The sequence below is a fragment of the Hypomesus nipponensis genome, chromosome 22 (assembly GCF_054491055.1).
Source record: "Hypomesus nipponensis isolate SF chromosome 22, ASM5449105v1, whole genome shotgun sequence".
Taxonomy (NCBI): domain Eukaryota; kingdom Metazoa; phylum Chordata; class Actinopteri; order Osmeriformes; family Osmeridae; genus Hypomesus; species Hypomesus nipponensis.
Window position 1 is genome coordinate 19,267,737 of NC_140382.1, and position 17,847 is coordinate 19,285,583.

Genomic DNA, 17,847 nt, shown 5'->3' on the forward strand with positions numbered 1-17,847 from the left:
GGCAAATATCACCTTTATGCAAGTAACCCCCCCCCCCCCCGCACACACACACACACGACACAAGGTGATTATATTACTGTTGTTTATTTGTTGTTTTAAAAAGGAAAAGTGCATAGTTTGAGCCCTTTCTATAAACCAACAGCCTTGGTTGATGACTGGAAGCAACCCAGACCAGAACCAGACTCCCAGAGTTCCCTGTCAGTCAGTCAGAGGGAACCATTCAGACGGTGTACACATCTTCATGCACTCCTGTAACCACCAAGGAAGAGTGCTTTCTGAGGGCTTTGGGACCAAGCCCAACATCTTCAATCCTGACACCCTAACCCTAACACCAACAGATCCGGAACAACACAGTCATAATAGAGGAAAACACGCTAACAAAAGTGTTGACAAAATATTAAGAGTATTATCTCAAACTACATTACATTTGTCATCGGTTTACTATACAACCATTTCTGCACAGGTATGGTACAGTCTATTACAGGTATGGTACAGTCCAGTACAGAGTTATAAAAAGAGACCCAAGTTTGAATATATTCACCCCCAATTTTAGGACAACTTGATTTGTGTCCAAGTAACTATAATCTTTTTTACTTTTCAACTTGACATGAAAAGCTACTTCTGAGATAAATCAGGGGAAATATGGTAAACATAAAATAAAATTTTATATATATATAAAACTTCTATATATCTATATATAGATATATATATATATCTATATATAGATATCTATATATATATATCTATAGAAGTTTTCAAACTGGCGCAATTTATTAAAAAATGAAAATGTTACTTTGAGTGAGTCATTTTCCTTCTACATCCAGCCTCTCTGTCTCATCATGACATCACTGGCACTAGGATTCAAGATTGTGACATCACTGGCACTAGGATTCAGGATCGTGACATCACTGGCACTAGGATTCAGGATCGTGACATCACTGGCACTAGGATTCAGGACTGTGACATCACTGTGGAATGTTTGATCTGCGCGCCGTGTTTTCTAAGCAACATCTACCCCCCTTCCACTACCGATCAGGCCAGACCCAAAAGACACAAGAGAGAGGAGACAGAGAGGCAGAAAGGAGGAAACAGGGAGAGGCAGGAGAGAGGAGAGGCAGGAGAGAGGGCAAGAGGCGGAGGCAAGAGGCTCCTCTCCTGCTGAAGGCAGGAGAGGAGAGAGAGGCAGGAGAGTGAGACAGGGGAGAGGCAGGAGACAGGGAGAGGCAGGAGAGAGGAGAGAGAGGCAGGAGGAGACATGGAGGCATAAGAGAGGAGACAGGGAGGCAGGAGAGAGAGGCAAGAGAGAGAGGCAGGAGAGAGAGGCAGGAGAGAGGTTACAGGGAGAGTTGTGAGTAACAGCAGTGTTGGGTCTGGCAGGAGAGAGGAGAGAGAGGCAGGAGAGAGGGAGAGGCAGGAGCGAGAGGCAGGAGAGGGAGGCAGGAAAGGGAAGAGAGAGGCAGCGTTGGGTCTGGCAGGAGGCAGGAGACAGGAGAGAGGGTAACAGCAGCGTTGGTTCTGGGCGTGTCGGTGCAGCACGGCTCTCCTGGCCCCAGCATCAGTCCAGCGGAGGGGCTGGAGGGGCTGGGTGGCTCTGTCCAAACCAACACACACATCATTACTGTGCAACATTAAACTCATGTGGGGTCTGAACTCACGTGGGGGCCGCTGGGGCTAGGGTAAGAGGCTGAACTCATGTGGGGGCCGCTGGGGTTAGGGTTAGCTAGGGTTAGAGGCTGAACTCATGTGGGGGCCGCTGGGGTTAGGGTTAGCTAGGGTTAGAGGCTGAACTCATGTGGGGGCCGCTGGGGCTAGGGTTAGAGGCTGAACTCATGTGGGGGCCGCTGGGGCTAGGGTTAGAGGCTGAACTCACGTGGGGTCCGCTGGGGTTAGGGTTAGCTAGGGTTAGAGGCTGAACTCACGTGGGGGCCGCTGGGGTTAAGGTTAGCTAGGGTTAGAGGCTGAACTCATGTGGGGGCCGCTGGGGCTAGGGTTAGAGGCTGAACTCACGTGGGGGCCGCTGGGGCTAGGGTTAGAGGCTGAACTCACGTGGGGGCCGCTGGGGTTAGGGTTAGCTAGGGTTAGAGGCTGAACTCACGTGGGGGCCACGGGGGCTAGGGTTAGCTAGGGTTAGAGGCTGAACTCACGTGGGGGCCACTGGGGCTAGGGTTAGCTAGGGTTAGAGGCTGAACTCACGTGGGGGCCACTGGGGCTAGGGTTAGCTAGGGTTAGAGGCTGAACTCACGTGGGGGCCACTGGGGCTAGGGTTAGCTAGGGTTAGAGGCTAAACTCACGTGGGGGCCGCTGGGCTTGTCGGCCGGCTGAGAGCCTCGCAGGCTGGCTGGACGCAGCAGGAACAGAACCAGAGCTAGAACCAACCAGCCTAGCAACACCAGGGGCATAGTCAGGTCCTCAGAGACGGGCCCACCAGGGCCAGGTACTGGTAGGGAGGGATAGAAGGAGGGAGTGATAGAGGGAGGGATAGAGAGAGAGGGAGGGGGTGAGGGAGGGAGGGATAGAAGGAGGGAGTGATAGAGAGAGGGATAGAGATAGAGGGGGGAGGGATAGAGAGATAGAGGGAGGGAGTGATAGGAGGGATAGAGAAATAGAGGGAGGGAGTGATAGAGGGAGGGATAGAGAGATGGAGGGGGTGAGGGAGTGATAGAGGGATAGAGAGACAGAGGGAGGGATAGAGAAATGGAGGGAGGGGGTGAGAGAGGGCGGGATGAAGTTCAACAGCTCATCTCTACCACTGTGTACTCCATACTCAGACCCTTACTAACCCTTATCTACTGTCTAACCCCCCTAACCATACCTACGAACCCTAACCCTCACTAACCTTTACCAACCATGATCTACTGTCTAACCTCTACTAACTTCTACTAACCCTTACTGTTCTGATCTACTAACTCACTAACCCTAACTAACCTCTACTAACTGTTCTGATCTACTAACTGTTCTGATCTACTAACTGTTTATGGAGCTAGAAAGCTGACAAAAGTATCTGAATTTGAATATCTATAAGATCTGAAATATTTGTGTGTCGAATGTCATAACTGAAATATTTTGCTGTTGAATGTATGATATCTGAATTATTTGTATACCGAATTTAATAAAACTGAATTATTTTGATTCAAAAATACAAATTTCTAAAATTCAGATTGCAGGAATTCAGATTCTTGAAATTCAGATTCTTGAAATTCAGATTGCGGAAATTCAGATTTTGTCTGAACTAGGCCGAAGGTGAAACAGCTTGCTTTCACTGGAAAAAGTAGACGATTTCAGAACGAACAAACTTTACCTCAGAACAAACTGAGTTGCTAGTTGAGGAATACCCAGATCACACATACGTATCTGGGATAGCACACAGGAGGCTATATATATATATTTTGGCAGAGGAGAAGACACAAGTTTTTACAAGTTTCATAACCACTTGCTCCATACTCTTCCTCCAACGAGCAACTCTTAGCTTTTGTTCTGAGGTAAAATTTGGTCAGAGAATGTCAGTCGTTCTGAAATCGTCTACTTTTCCCTTTGAAGGCAAGCTGTTTCACCTGTGGCCTAGTTCAGACAAAATCTGAATCTAAATTTCCGCAATCTGAATTTCTGCAATCTGAATTTCAGAAATCTGAATTTCAAGAATCTGAATTTCAGCAATCTGAATTTCAAGAATCTGAATTCACGCAATCTGAATTTCAAGAATCTGAATTCCTGCAATCTGAATTTTAGAAATGTGTATTTCTGGATCAAAATAATAATGAAATTTGACATACAAATAATTCTGATCTTTCACATTCAAATTCAGATACTTTTGTCAGCTTTCTAGCTCCATAACTGTTCTGATCTACTAACTGTTCTTAACTACTGACTCTACTTACTGTCCTGAAGGCACTCGTTGTCTGTACAGTAGGACTGGGACTGCCTGAGCTAGAGGCAGGCAAGAGAGAGAGAGAGAGAGAGAGAGAGAGAGAGAGAGAGAGAGAGAGAGAGAGAGAGAGAGAGAGAGAGAGAGAGAGAGAGAGAGAGAGAGAGAGAGAGAGAGAGAGAGAGAGAGAGAGAGAGAGAGAGAGAGAGAGAGAGAGAGAGAGAGAGAGAGAGAGAGAGAGAGAGAGAGAGAGAGAGAGAGAGAGAGAGAGAGAGAGAGAGAGAGAGAGAGAGAGAGAGAGAGAGAGAGAGAGAGAGAGAGAGAGAGAGAGAGAGAGAGAGAGAGAGAGAGAGAGAGAGAGAGAGAGAGAGAGAGAGAGAGAGAGAGAGAGAGAGAGAGAGAGAGAGAGAGAGAGAGAGAGAGAGAGAGAGAGAGAGAGAGAGAGAAAAAAAAAGGGATAGATGGTTAGATGCTGAATATGTTTAAGAGCATCCACTAACATGCAAGCGTCAAACAATGTAAGCTGTAGTTTTTGCTTATATAATCCTCATTATGTATGATACATATTCCGATCTTTCAAATTTTTACAATGACCTCATAGAATTCCTTTGCTGTGTGCCACCCTCTTATGGAGACGGAAGGAAATACTAGTCACAGAAAGAAAACAACACATACCAAACTGCCTGGTTTTGCAGGCAGAACTATGGTGTTGAAATTCCACCATCTTAACCCACTAGTTTTGAATCTGTTCCACAGACCTTTTCATCACATTGTGTAAATAATAGCTTTGTTGAAAGAGTATCTTTGATGACAGGAACAACTGTTTTTTGTTATTTTCCACAGTGTTGAGACCACACCCTATTCTACTTGGGACACCATGAAAGCTGGACCAATTACATCTCACCATGTCACACCTGAACATGCACCAACTGCAATACCAGACTTGATAGATCGTGTTCACAACTTCAAGTATTAATCAAATGTGTTCATCAACCTGCAGACTTATCGAAAACCCTGATACACAGACACACACACCACACAGACACACACCACAGACATACACACACCACACAGACACACACCACAGACATACACATACCACACAGACATACACACACCACACAGATACACACCAGAAAGGATTGATCCTGTGATACTGGCAATGTTTTGAGGTGTGTGTAGTTTGTGTAGGTTTGGTTTGTGTTGTGCTGTTGATTATTCAGCAAGTACAAGTGTGAATCCCACAGCAGGTGTGAGAGGTACAGAGGTGCAGGTGTGAGAGGTGCAGGGGTGCCTGTGAGAAAGCAGGGAGAGGAGCAGGAACCAGGATATGTTTAGACTCCTCCCTGTTCTCTTCAGGGTTCCTCCTACAGAAGCTGCATAGACCTCCTGCCAGCCAGTCTTAGCGGATGGGGATAGGGTTAGGTTACCGGATGCTAACTCAGAGCTCTGATCTAACACACCACACCAGGCTCATGACGGAACAAGCCCAAATCAAACACACTAAATAAACAAATGCTGGTGAATGTTGTAAGCAATGCAACATCTTCACATGTAAATGGAAGCACTGTTGTATTAACCTGTATTGCACGCATGTAACCCTAACACTGTGGTATTAACCTGTGTTACCCAGGAAACAGTGTAGTTAGAGTCTCACCAGGTTGAGGAGTCGTCTCATGGCATGCTCATGAGAGCAAATGCACTCACACGGGTCGAAGCCTCCCTCTGCCATGTCCACTGCCCTGGGACAGCAACACACAGGTGACACACACAGTTAGTAGAATCACAATCAGAATCAGAAAGGGATTTATTCACCATGAAAGTTTGCACAGACAAGGAATTTGCTTTGGCAGGAAGGTGCATACAATAAACATATCGGTATCTTAAATTTAAATATGCGGTTAAATAGTGTAACTATTTCAGCTCTTTGGAACAGACCCATATTCAGTTCAAAAAGTCCAGAAGATCACAGTACAAAGTAAGCCTTGACTGTAAATGCAATCACTGGTTCAAGAAACCTTTTAACCACTGAATATCAAGTCAGTATTTCTATCTTCAGTCCGTATATAGAACGACATTCCTAGACTTGGTGTACACAAACGTAGCTCTCGTGTGGTCTACACTTCTGACACCTGACTAGTGTCTGTAATACTGGCCAGGGCGTTCAGTTCAAGGGCCGGGTTATTTGGCTACGGACGAGGCACTGACCAAATATGTGTTTATAAAAGGTTGTAGACTATTGACCCTCGTCGCAAGACTATAAAGCTACTAGAGCTATAAAATGACTTAATTATGCAGATTAAATATATCGTGAGAATTATGATCTAAGACCACATCCTATCCGCATTTGTTTGATTGCGGCTCCCGTTTTCATGGTAAGAAGACGGACGCAGCCATTCACGACCAGCCAGCTTTACAGCCAGCTGTCGAGTTTGCTTTAAGGCACAATACCACGACTACATGAAATAATGCAAAACTGGAGGTTTGCTACGCATTTGGGTTTTATGGTTGCCTAAATATAAACACCGAATGACAGCATAATAGTGGCAATAGAGTAGAGCATCTAGGCTACGGCTTGTTTGTCGGCATTTGTTCAAGGATTTCTGTGCTGAGGAATGAAAGCTGAGACAACACTTACTTGAAACTGAAGAAAATACAAAAAAGCTTTACAAAAAATCGAACTTGCATACAATGTATGTTTACTCTTGTTCCACTAGGTGTTTGCTAGCTTCCGAAACCAGGGCTACTTGCTCACACGATAGAACAGATCTCCAGGTTTCTGCCAGCTTGCTGTTGCCTTTCTCGTTTGTTTTGATAGACCTGAACCACTTCACGCGATATTTCCGGATACATCGAGAAACAAGTTGTTTTGCGTGAAAGTGACAGAAAGTGTAAGATTTGTATTGTATAAGGCAAATATTGGTAACATATCCCAAGATGTAGCATGTTAGTTTATAATGTCCGTTTAATTGGAATTCAGTATATCATACCTGGAGTCATGACATACTTGAATTGCAGCCTACCATATAAAGTATATTTTGTGGATCTGTTAGGCTATTCTGAGATGATAACTGTACGTAGCCTTCTGTTTAAGTTTTTTATATGACCATCATATTTGTAACGACCTTAATTTAAATAATTGAAAACACTGTGAAAATGAAACACGTTTTGAGAGTATTCGTGAGTGTGACATTAATTACTAATAAATGAAAGTGATTGAATGAGAGTGTGTCACTGATGATTAACAGTTAAGTGGCATAAATTCAACTGAACTTGTGGGTAAGTATATATTTAACACAAATAAGCTACATACTGTTGAAACTTACACTTGAAATAAGATACCCACACACTCCTAATATCAGCATCTCACTTGTCAATAGTGAGCTCAGACGTCACATGATCCTTACCCAGAAATGGCTTTGATGGTTTGTGCTTTAGAGGAAATATCATGATGGGTTTTCAAGACAAAAGCACACGTGCACACTTCGCACAATAGATCAACAATGAAGATTTCTAGATCCCTGCTGCTTGCTCATCTACTGTGTGTATGATTCCAGACTGACGGACATTGTGCGCACGCATTTCGGGGGTCGCGGCACGCAGGTTCAGCGTTTTGTTGTTCAAACAGCAGAGCTCGCTGGGCTGTTTTTGAAGAGCAACAGCAAGAGAAAGACTAAATAAACAGCATACTGGTAGTGGCGGATCCAAGCTACTATCTCCAGCGAACCACTCAGCCGAAGGGAGCCGTGTTCAGGTCCAGCGACCAGCAGCTCTAAGACAGACGGACTATGGCTAACATCGCGGTCCAAAGGATCAAACGGGAGTTCAAAGAAGTTCTCAAAAGCGAAGAGGTGTGCCATTTTAATTTAGCTTTTCAATTAAACAAACTATTGTAAACAAGATAGTTTATTATAGATCTTAGTTTAAAGTGAGGCCCGAACATGATAACTTAAGAGCGTGCTAACGTCGCTAGCTGAGTTGCTACAAGTCTAACTAACCGGTGACTCATTTGGGGATTTCTCTCCGGCGTCAGGTAAAGACAAACGGTGTGATCATGGGGAAATATCGCGGATTTTGCATTAGGACAGGCCTAAAAGCAACTGTGTGTTTATCTAGTAAGTTTCTGCACTAATACCAGATTGCAGTAAAAACACTCAATATCAACTCTGGACAAACTGACTAGTAGAAAGGGTAACATTAGCTAGAAATGACCAGATAGCTAGCTGGTTGGTAAGTTTTCTTGTAATTTGTGACAAGCTAGCCAGCTAACAGGAGGCTACTACTTTGACAGCTGGCTAACTGTAGCTAGCTATATAGCTGTTCCAGTTTACACAATCATAGAAAAGTGTCATTATTTTAGATCAAACTAGTCAGTTGATAAAATACGATGTGCACTAGTAGGTACCTAGGGGCAGTATGACTTGAGCTGAGGTCTATTTGGTAACTTGCTGGCTAGCTTCCCTGTCGTGATGCGGAGTTAGTTCAGCCACCATGACAAAGTTACAGCTAGCAAGGCCTTTTAACGTTAGCCTGCATCAACATATTTCAGATCATATTTCCAAGAGTTAGATACACTAACTACTTCCCTTTTAAATCTTCCGCAATGTTCTGTGTGACTTTTCTTTCCTTCATTCTCCTCCCCAGACGAGTAGAAATCAAATTAAAGTAGATTTGGTGGATGAGAATTTTACAGAGCTAAGAGGAGAGATAGCGGGACCTCCCGACACCCCATATGAAGGTAATAGCGTTTACACGCATGTATACACACACTCACTGTTTACACATTCATACACTCTCACACACACACTCTACACTAATTGGTCTTTTATCTTACACAGGTGGCAGGTTTCAGCTCGAAATCAAAATCCCAGAAACATATCCTTTTAACCCCCCAAAGGTAGGAGACTTTGCACTGCAGCATGTATACAGATACGATGTAGTCTGACACTTCATCTTGTCTTCTGCTGTTCTGTTGTCATCTCCCTCTCTCATGGTTCTGGTTAGGGTTAACCTCTAACCCTAACCCTGGTACTGGCTGTTCTCTGCAGGTGCGGTTTATCACCAAAATCTGGCATCCCAATATCAGTTCAGTTACAGGAGCTATCTGCCTGGACATTCTGAAGGACCAGTGGTGAGTTGGGGTTAGACCAGGGCCGGGGTGTGTGTAGACCAGGGCCGGGGTGTGTGTAGACCAGGGCCGGGGTGTGTGTAGACCAGTCTGACCTCTGACCCCCTCCCCCCCAGGGCGGCTGCTATGACCCTGCGTACTGTCCTGCTCTCTCTGCAAGCTCTCCTGGCCGCAGCAGAGCCAGACGACCCCCAGGATGCCGTTGTGGCCAACCAGGTCAGTGTGTGTTGGTGAACTAACAGGGTTAGGGTCAGTAAGTGAACATGGCTGTGTGTGTTAGTGAACATGGCTGTGTGTGTTAGTGAACATGGCTGTGTGTGTTAGTGAACATGGCTGTGTGTGTTAGTGAACATGGCTGTGTGTGTTAGTGAACATGGCTGTGTGTTAGTGAACATGGCTGTGTGTTAGTGAACATGGCTGTGTGTGTTAGTGAACATGGCTGTGTGTTAGTGAACATGGCTGTGTGTGTTAGTGAACATGGCTGTGTGTGTTAGTGAACATGGCTGTGTGTGTTAGTGAACATGGCTGTGTGTGTTAGTGAACATGGCTGTGTGTGTTAGTGAACATGGCTGTGTGTGTTAGTGAACATGGCTGTGTGTTAGTGAACATGGCTGTGTGTTAGTGAACATGGCTGTGTGTGTTAGTGAACATGGCTGTGTGTTAGTGAACATGGCTGTGTGTGTTAGTGAACATGGCTGTGTGTGTTAGTGAACATGGCTGTGTGTGTTAGTGAACATGGCTGTGTGTTAGTGAACATGGCTGTGTGTGTTAGTGAACATGGCTGTGTGTTAGTGAACATGGCTGTGTGTGTTAGTGAACATGGCTGTGTGTGTTCCCTGCAGTACAAGCAGAACCCAGAGATGTTCAAGCAGACGGCTCGTCTGTGGTCTCACGTGTACGCTAGTGCCCCCGTCTCCAGCCCAGACTACACACGCAAGATAGACAAGCTCTGTGCCATGGGCTTCGATAAGGTAAGCACTCTCACTGTCAGGGACATGAACCAGTCAGCGTGTAGAAGGTGAACCAGTCAGCGTGTAGAAGGTGAACCAGTCAGTGTGTAGAAGGTGAACCAGTCAGTATGTAGAAGGTGAACCAGTCAGCGTGTAGAAGGTGAACCAGTCAGTGTGTAGAAGGTGAACCAGTCAGTGTGTAGAAGGTGAACCAGTCAGTGTGTAGAAGGTGAACCAGTCAGCGTGTAGAAGGTGAACCAGTCAGTATGTAGAAGGTGAACCAGTCAGTATGTAGAAGGTGAACCAGTCAGCGTGTAGAAGGTGAACCAGTCAGCGTGTAGAAGGTGAACCAGTCAGTGTGTAGAAGGTGAACCAGTCAGCGAGTAGAAGGTGAACCAGTCAGCGTGTAGAAGGTGAACCAGTCAGCGTGTAGAAGGTGAACCAGTCAGCGTGTAGAAGGTGAACCAGTCAGTATGTAGAAGGTGAACCAGTCAGCGTGTAGAAGGTGAACCAGTCAGCGTGTAGAAGGTGAACCAGTCAGCGTGTAGAAGGTGAACCAGTCAGCGTGTAGAAGGTGAACCAGTCAGCGTGTAGAAGGTGAACCAGTCAGTATGTAGAAGGTGAACCAGTCAGCGTGTAGAAGGTGAACCAGTCAGCGTGTAGAAGGTGAACCAGTCAGTGTGTGAACCAGTCAGTGTGTAGAAGGTGAACCAGTCAGTGTGTAGAAGGTGAACCAGTCAGTGTGTAGAAGGTGAACCAGTCAGTGTGTGAACCAGTCAGTGTGTAGAAGGTGAACCAGTCAGTGTGTAGAAGGTGAACCAGTCAGTGTGTAGAAGGTGAACCAGTCAGTGTGTGTGAAGGTGACGTGTTTTCTCTCCCCTACAGAACGCAGTAATAGCAGCTTTGTCTTCTAAATCCTGGGACGTGGAAACAGCAACAGAACTGCTGCTTAGCAACTGAGCTCCCCCCCCCCCATAAACATGCCCCCCTCTACCATCAACATGCCCCCTCCTGAATTTGCCTTCAATCAGATCCGACCCATTCACCCTTTAAACTGAGCCTTTGCTGTACTACCCCCCCCCCCCTGCGGTGCTGCTGGGGCTCCTGTGGTGGTGTTCAGGAGTTCCTCGTTCTAAAGTAACTGGTTTAGTCCTGTAGCCGGGTAGAACCCATCCTTGAACACACAACCTAGGATCAAGTTATCTGTAAATAGACATTAAAGTCTGTACATTTGAAAGTAAATATACTTAACTGTTCCTTCCGTTGAAAGATGCTCTACAACTGTATCGGACTGCTGGCCTCCAGTCAGAACTGCTGTCCTTCCTGGTTCAGCTGAGTCTCATGTTCATAAACTCAGACAGGAAGCTGCACCTACCACCACGTTGGACGGGAATTCAGATCACCGTTCCTTCTCGTCATGCCTTATGCTGCCTTTGAAACTAGTTCAGGTGAGATCACAACAGGTACTTGTTAGGTTCCTATTCAGTTTAGTTGGTTTAGGGTCATAAGAGTGAGCATTATGTGACAGATGGGAACACAACAGTGAGAAGATTACTTAACTCGTCTGGGGGCGGGGCAGGGTGTCTGGGGGCGGGGCAGGGTGTCTGGGGGCGGAGCAGGGTGTCTGGGGGCGGAGCAGGGTGTCTGGGGGCAATCTCGGTTATACATGCAGCATCAAGTTCCCAAAACTCTTTGGATCAGTTTACACCTTTGTTTGCTGTGACATCTGGAACTACTGCCAGTCATAATCAGGCTGGTGAAAATAGCTGGAACAGGAAGCATTTTAAGATGAGTTTACTCCTTCACTGTAAGCCTCCTCATCCTTCTGTCTGTAGTCCACTCCCCCCCCCCTCACCCCCTGGCAACCGAGGCAGATCTCAACTAGTGTAGCGAAGTGCAGGTGAAAGCTGCACCTCCAGGGAACAGGTTAAGTGATCAGGCACGGTGTTCAGCATCAGTCTGGTGCTGAGCAGGGAACCGTTGATCGTCAGGAGCATGAGGGCCCTCCCTGTACACAGCTGGGTAGCCTCCACCCGAACACCACCTGCAGAGCAGCAGCACTGTTACACCATCTTATTGCACGACAACAAACACATTTAAAAGTGTGTTGCATCTCTGGGTTTTTCTTCCTCAGTTTGGATTTGGACAGATTTTGTTTTTGTTCCCTCTTGAGCTCTGCCATGGTTATTTATTGTGAACATCATGATTCTTTGATTAAAAAAATTGAAACCTTGAAAAACAATACTGCTGTGGTTTAGTCTTCAGTTCATGAACTCAGTTTGTTCTGTTGGATGGAGACTGAAGGACCGCTAACAACACGACTACCTCAGTAGAAGGACATGCCAACACCAAACATGTATCAACACAGAGCAGAAGGCTTGCAGAGAGCAAGGGCAAGAGGCACAGCAGGTTTCCCAGGGAATTTAATAAGCAACCATCATAATAACCAGGTTAAAACGTTTTGGAAAATGTCCATGTTTTTAAAAATGGCTCCATAAAAGAAGCAAAAAGGAACAAACAAAGAAAAAAAAACATGTTTGGAGATGAAGACCTACATACAATAAGCATCAGATCATGACTACGAGGTGCGTACACCTTCTACATGTCAGTGGTGTCAAAGGTCCGTCATGGGTCCAGAGGAGAGGGTCAGGGTCAGATGGGGGGGGGGGGGGGGGGGGGGGGCCTGTGAGCAGGTATGAGGTTTATAAGGATGGTGTGTGTGTGAGAAGAGTCTGTGTTCTCTACAGTCTGTAGCTGGGCTGCAGGAATCCTCTCTTTACCTGAAACAGAGACAACATGTCAACACACACAGTTCATCTGAACCCTTCCTGTGAGCCCCTCACACAGATGCACTATATTACCATGCTATAGCTGCACCATCTGTCTCTCACTAGCGTGGACTGAACTCACTGCACCCCTCTCACAGAGGTGGTCTCTCCCAGGCTGTATGTGGCTGATTGGGGTCTCCAGATGGTTTGTCCCTGTCTGGGGGGGATCTGCTCTGGAGTCTTGCTCTCCCTCGCTCTCTCTCAGGTAAACCCACCTGGGTGGAAAGGTGCACACCTGTTCCCTCACGGTCTGGCCTGCTGTGAGTCATCACCTACACCTGACTGATGTTGTTAAGACTTCTCTGTGGACAACACACTGAATCTAAATTTAATCGTTTTGAACTTCAACTTAACCCCACCCCTAGCTGATGCCCCTAACCCTAAGTACATAGTGTATAGTGTGCAGTGTATAGTGTGCAGTGTATAGTATGCAGTGTATAGTATAGTTTATAGTGTGCAGTGTATAGTATGCAGTGTATAGTGTGCAGTGTATATTATAGTTTATACTGTGCAGTGTATAGTATGTGGTGTATATTATAGTTTATAGTGTGCAGTGTATAGTATGTGGTGTATATTATAGTTTATAGTGTGCAGTGTATAGTATGTGGTGTATATTATAGTTTATAGTGTGCAGTGTATAGTATGTGGTGTATATTATAGTGTATAGTGTGCAGTGTATAGTATGTGGTGTATATTATAGTTTATAGTGTGCAGTGTATAGTATAGTTTATAGTGTGCAGTGTATAGTATGTGGTGTATATTATAGTTTATAGTGTGCAGTGTATAGTATGTGGTGTATATTATAGTTTATAGTGTGCAGTGTATAGTATGTGGTGTATATTATAGTTTATAGTGTGCAGTGTATAGTATGTGGTGTATATTATAGTTTATAGTGTGCAGTGTATAGTATGTGGTGTATATTATAGTTTATACTGTGCAGTGTATAGTATGTGGTGTATATTATAGTGTATAGTGTGCAGTGTATAGTATGTGGTGTATATTATAGTTTATAGTGTGCAGTGTATAGTATAGTTTATAGTGTGCAGTGTATAGTATGTGGTGTATATTATAGTTTATACTGTGCAGTGTATAGTATGTGGTGTATATTATAGTTTATACTGTGCAGTGTATAGTATGTGGTGTATATTATAGTTTATAGTGTGCAGTGTATAGTATGTGGTGTATATTATAGTTTATAGTGTGCAGTGTATAGTATGTGGTGTATATTATAGTTTATACTGTGCAGTGTATAGTATGTGGTGTATATTATAGTTTATAGTGTGCAATGTATAGTATGTGGTGTATATTATAGTTTATAGTGTGCAGTGTATAGTATGTGGTGTATATTATAGTTTATAGTGTGCAGTGTATAGTATGTGGTGTATATTATAGTTTATAGTGTGCAGTGTATAGTATGTGGTGTATATTATAGTTTATAGTGTGCAGTGTATAGTATGTGGTGTATATTATAGTTTATACTGTGCAGTGTATAGTATGTGGTGTATATTATAGTTTATACTGTGCAGTGTATAGTATGTGGTGTATATTAGTTTATACTGTGCAGTGTATAGTATGTGGTGTATATTATAGTTTATAGTGTGCAGTGTATAGTATGTGGTGTATATTATAGTTTATAATGTGCAGTGTATAGTATGTGGTGTATATTATAGTTTATAGTGTGCAGTGTATAGTATGTGGTGTATATTATAGTTTATAGTGTGCAGTGTATAGTATGTGGTGTATATTATAGTTTATACTGTGCAGTGTATAGTATGTGGTGTATATTATAGTTTATACTGTGCAGTGTATAGTATGTGGTGTATATTATAGTTTATACTGTGCAGTGTATAGTATGTGGTGTATATTATAGTTTATACTGTGCAGTGTATAGTATGTGGTGTATATTATAGTTTATAGTGTGCAGTGTATAGTATGTGGTGTATATTATAGTTTATACTGTGCAGTGTATAGTATGTGGTGTATATTATAGTTTATACTGTGCAGTGTATAGTATGTGGTGTATATTATAGTTTATACTGTGCAGTGTATAGTATGTGGTGTATATTATAGTTTATAGTGTGCAGTGTATAGTATGTGGTGTATATTATAGTTTATACTGTGCAGTGTATAGTATGTGGTGTATATTATAGTTTATACTGTGCAGTGTATAGTATGTGGTGTATATTATAGTTTATACTGTGCAGTGTATAGTATGTGGTGTATATTATAGTTTATACTGTGCAGTGTATAGTATGTGGTGTATATTATAGTTTATAGTGTGCAGTGTATAGTATGTGGTGTATATTATAGTTTATAGTGTGCAGTGTATAGTATGTGGTGTATATTATAGTTTATAGTGTGCAGTGTATAGTATGTGGTGTATATTATAGTTTATAGTGTGCAGTGTATAGTATATGGTGTATATTATAGTTTATAGTGTGCAGTGTATAGTATGTGGTGTATATTATAGTTTATACTGTGCAGTGTATAGTATGTGGTGTATATTATAGTTTATACTGTGCAGTGTATAGTATGTGGTGTATATTATAGTTTATAGTGTGCAGTGTATAGTATGTGGTGTATATTATAGTTTATAGTGTGCAGTGTATAGTATGTGGTGTATATTATAGTTTATAGTGTGCAGTGTATAGTATGTGGTGTATATTATAGTTTATAGTGTGCAGTGTATAGTATGTGGTGTATATTATAGTTTATAGTGTGCAGTGTATAGTATGTGGTGTATATTATAGTTTATAGTGTGCAGTGTATAGTATGTGGTGTATATTATAGTTTATAGTGTGCAGTGTATAGTATGTGGTGTATATTATAGTTTATAGTGTGCAGTGTATAGTATGTGGTGTATATTATAGTTTATAGTGTGCAGTGTATAGTATGTGGTGTATATTATAGTTTATAGTGTGCAGTGTATAGTATGTGGTGTATATTATAGTTTATAGTGTGCAGTGTATAGTATGTGGTGTATATTATAGTTTATAGTGTGCAGTGTATAGTATGTGGTGTATATTATAGTTTATACTGTGCAGTGTATAGTATGTGGTGTATATTATAGTTTATAGTGTGCAGTGTATAGTATGTTGTGTATATTATAGTTTATAGTGTGCAGTGTATAGTATGTGGTGTATATTATAGTTTATAGTGTGCAGTGTATAGTATGTGGTGTATATTATAGTTTATAGTGTGCAGTGTATAGTATGTTGTGTATATTATAGTTTATAGTGTGCAGTGTATATTATAGTTTATAGTGTGCAGTGTATAGTATGTGGTGTATATTATAGTTTATACTGTGCAGTGTATAGTATGTGGTGTATATTATAGTTTATACTGTGCAGTGTATAGTATGTGGTGTATATTATAGTTTATAGTGTGCAGTGTATAGTATATGGTGTATATTATAGTTTATAGTGTGCAGTGTATAGTATATGGTGTATATTATAGTTTATAGTGTGCAGTGTATAGTATATGGTGTATATTATAGTTTATACTGTGCAGTGTATAGTATGTGGTGTATATTATAGTTTATAGTGTGCAGTGTATAGTATATGGTGTATATTATAGTTTATAGTGTGCAGTGTATAGTATATGGTGTATATTATAGTTTATAGTGTGCAGTGTATAGTATGCTCTTGCTCCTCTCACCTCTGCAGGTCTAGCAGTATTGTAGTGTATCTCACCTCTGCAGGTCTATTTGTCTCTTTGTCCCATCCTCTCTCTGCTGCTGCTGTTTTGGTATCTTGATGTTAATTGGCTCAACTGCAGGGTCAGAGGCGGGGTCTTGGCTGGGCACAGCCCTCTTCCTGCCTCTCCCGGCCCCGGCCCCAGCTCCACCCTCTTTCTCTGATGCCAGGGGAGATGGTGCCGTGGCGGCGGACTTGGGTGGTCGGCCGCGACGTTTGGCGGGAGACGCTCCTGTTGTGGGGTCAGAGGTCACCTTCTGGGCCACCTCCACCTGAGATAGGGAGGGGGAGGGATGTAGGGGGAGAGGGGAAGGGATGTAGGGGGAGAAGGAGGGTTAAGTGTAAGGAGGAATATAGAGAGGATTTGAGAATGAAATGACTTCATTCCAGCTTTTCTAAAATCTTATTTCTCACCTTCTTCTCCTCCTGAGGCTTGATGACGGGGTTCTCCTCGTTCTCCCTCGCTCCGCTCTCCGACGACTCCACCCCAGCTTCCCTGCCCACAGGAAACAACAACTGCATTTCAGACTGTGTGTGTCAGTGTTCTGAAGAGCAGCTGGGCTTGAGTGTGTGGTGTGTGTTGAGAGTGTGTGCTTGACTGTACAGTGTGTGGTGTGTGTTGAGAGTGTGTGCTTGACTGTGCAGTGTGTGTACCTGGTCTTGAGGGCGGGGGAGCTGGGCTGGGGAGAGCTGGTGTTGCTGGCTGGGTCAGAGGTCTTGGTGTAGACTCTCCGGCCAGGCACCGTCAGGGGTTTGTTCACTGCTGCCAGCACAGGGCTGGGCTTGGGCTAGGGGAGGGGGAGTGGAGGGAGAGAAGAGGGAGGAGGGAGAGAAGAGGGAGGAGGGAGAGAAGAGGGAAAAAGTGTAAGGAAAGCACAATCTACTTCAGGGTGAGGTTAGAACAATGTTGACGTTGTGTAACAGCTCTCTAACCCTTACCTTTCCTGTGAGCAGCATCTGCCTGATGTCTGAGGTCAAGTAGTCCTTATCGTTCACAAACTCCTGCATACCACAGTCAGGAACAATGTCAGTCTGCATGAAAATTGACATGGCTGTGCAATGTTGTGTGTGGTTAGGGTTAAGGGTTAGAGGGTTAGGGGTGTGTGTGTGTGAGAGGTGTGTGTGTCACCTTGTCCTGGGGCAGGAAGAAGTTGGCAGGCAGGATGGGGTCTTTGGGAGCCTCCAGGTGGCAGGCGGTGCTCTTGTTGACGATGACAAACAGAGCCACATCACACACGATGTACAGCTTCTGTAACCAAGACAACACCCCTGTTAGCTTGGTGTCAACAACTAATCCTAACCCACGTCAGGTGGAGAGAGTGTGTGTATGTAGAGTGTGTGTAGTGTGTAGATAGTGTGTATGTAGTAGGTAGTGTTTGTGTGT

General features: G+C 43.7%; 3 protein-coding genes across 8 annotated transcripts in view; 1 reads left to right on the forward strand and 2 right to left on the reverse strand.

Annotated features, from left to right (window-relative positions):
* Window positions 1-65: 65 nt before the first annotated feature.
* smim14 (small integral membrane protein 14) lies at window positions 66-7,103 on the reverse strand. The gene is made up of 5 exons (XM_084687431.1): window positions 6,501-7,103; window positions 5,520-5,604; window positions 3,876-3,924; window positions 2,292-2,437; window positions 66-1,591 (listed from the first exon to the last, which is right to left on the reverse strand). The coding sequence occupies exons 1-5, from the start codon at window positions 6,548-6,550 to the stop codon at window positions 1,556-1,558; spliced, it is 366 nt and encodes a 121-aa protein (XP_084543557.1). The 5' UTR covers window positions 6,551-7,103; the 3' UTR covers window positions 66-1,555.
* Window positions 7,104-7,336: 233 nt separating this feature from the next.
* On the forward strand, window positions 7,337-12,182 carry ube2kb (ubiquitin-conjugating enzyme E2Kb (UBC1 homolog, yeast)). Its single transcript, XM_084687430.1, has 7 exons — window positions 7,337-7,713; window positions 8,507-8,600; window positions 8,701-8,759; window positions 8,911-8,993; window positions 9,107-9,206; window positions 9,833-9,961; window positions 10,826-12,182. The coding sequence occupies exons 1-7, from the start codon at window positions 7,651-7,653 to the stop codon at window positions 10,898-10,900; spliced, it is 603 nt and encodes a 200-aa protein (XP_084543556.1). The 5' UTR covers window positions 7,337-7,650; the 3' UTR covers window positions 10,901-12,182.
* Window positions 12,183-12,346: 164 nt separating this feature from the next.
* pds5a (PDS5 cohesin associated factor A) overlaps window positions 12,347-17,847 on the reverse strand; it is a 40,615-nt gene continuing 35,114 nt past the window's right edge. For 3 of the 6 annotated variants that reach the window (XM_084687427.1, XM_084687424.1, XM_084687425.1), the window contains exons 28-34: window positions 17,593-17,712; window positions 17,403-17,465; window positions 17,118-17,251; window positions 16,878-16,959; window positions 16,461-16,735; window positions 12,802-12,983; window positions 12,347-12,720 (exon numbers count right to left, since the gene is read on the reverse strand). In XM_084687427.1, the coding sequence (XP_084543553.1) occupies window positions 12,806-12,983; window positions 16,461-16,735; window positions 16,878-16,959; window positions 17,118-17,251; window positions 17,403-17,465; window positions 17,593-17,712 (852 nt within the window). In that variant the 3' untranslated portion in view covers window positions 12,347-12,720; window positions 12,802-12,805. Of the gene's footprint in view, window positions 12,721-12,801; window positions 12,984-16,456; window positions 16,736-16,877; window positions 16,960-17,117; window positions 17,252-17,402; window positions 17,466-17,592; window positions 17,713-17,847 lie in introns of those variants that run through there. The other 3 variants (XM_084687426.1, XM_084687428.1, XM_084687429.1) reach the window with 3 other exon arrangements.

What these genes read in the sequence shown, in the direction of transcription:
- smim14 (XM_084687431.1), bottom strand. Translation starts at nt 6,550, where the DNA reads ATGCAAGTTCGATTTTTTGTAAAGCTTTTTTGTATTTTCTTCAGTTTC. An exon ending in CAACGAGTGCCTTCAGGACA is followed by an intron (nt 2,438 to 3,875) that starts GTAAGTAGAGTC and finishes CCTCCCTACCAG; the next exon opens with TACCTGGCCCTGGTGGGCCC. An exon ending in ACAAGCCCAGCGGCCCCCAC is followed by an intron (nt 1,592 to 2,291) that starts GTGAGTTTAGCC and finishes TGGTTTGGACAG; the next exon opens with AGCCACCCAGCCCCTCCAGC.
- ube2kb (XM_084687430.1), top strand. Translation starts at nt 7,651, where the DNA reads ATGGCTAACATCGCGGTCCAAAGGATCAAACGGGAGTTCAAAGAAGTT. An exon ending in AAGTTCTCAAAAGCGAAGAG is followed by an intron (nt 7,714 to 8,506) that starts GTGTGCCATTTT and finishes TCTCCTCCCCAG; the next exon opens with ACGAGTAGAAATCAAATTAA. An exon ending in GACATTCTGAAGGACCAGTG is followed by an intron (nt 8,994 to 9,106) that starts GTGAGTTGGGGT and finishes CCTCCCCCCCAG; the next exon opens with GGCGGCTGCTATGACCCTGC.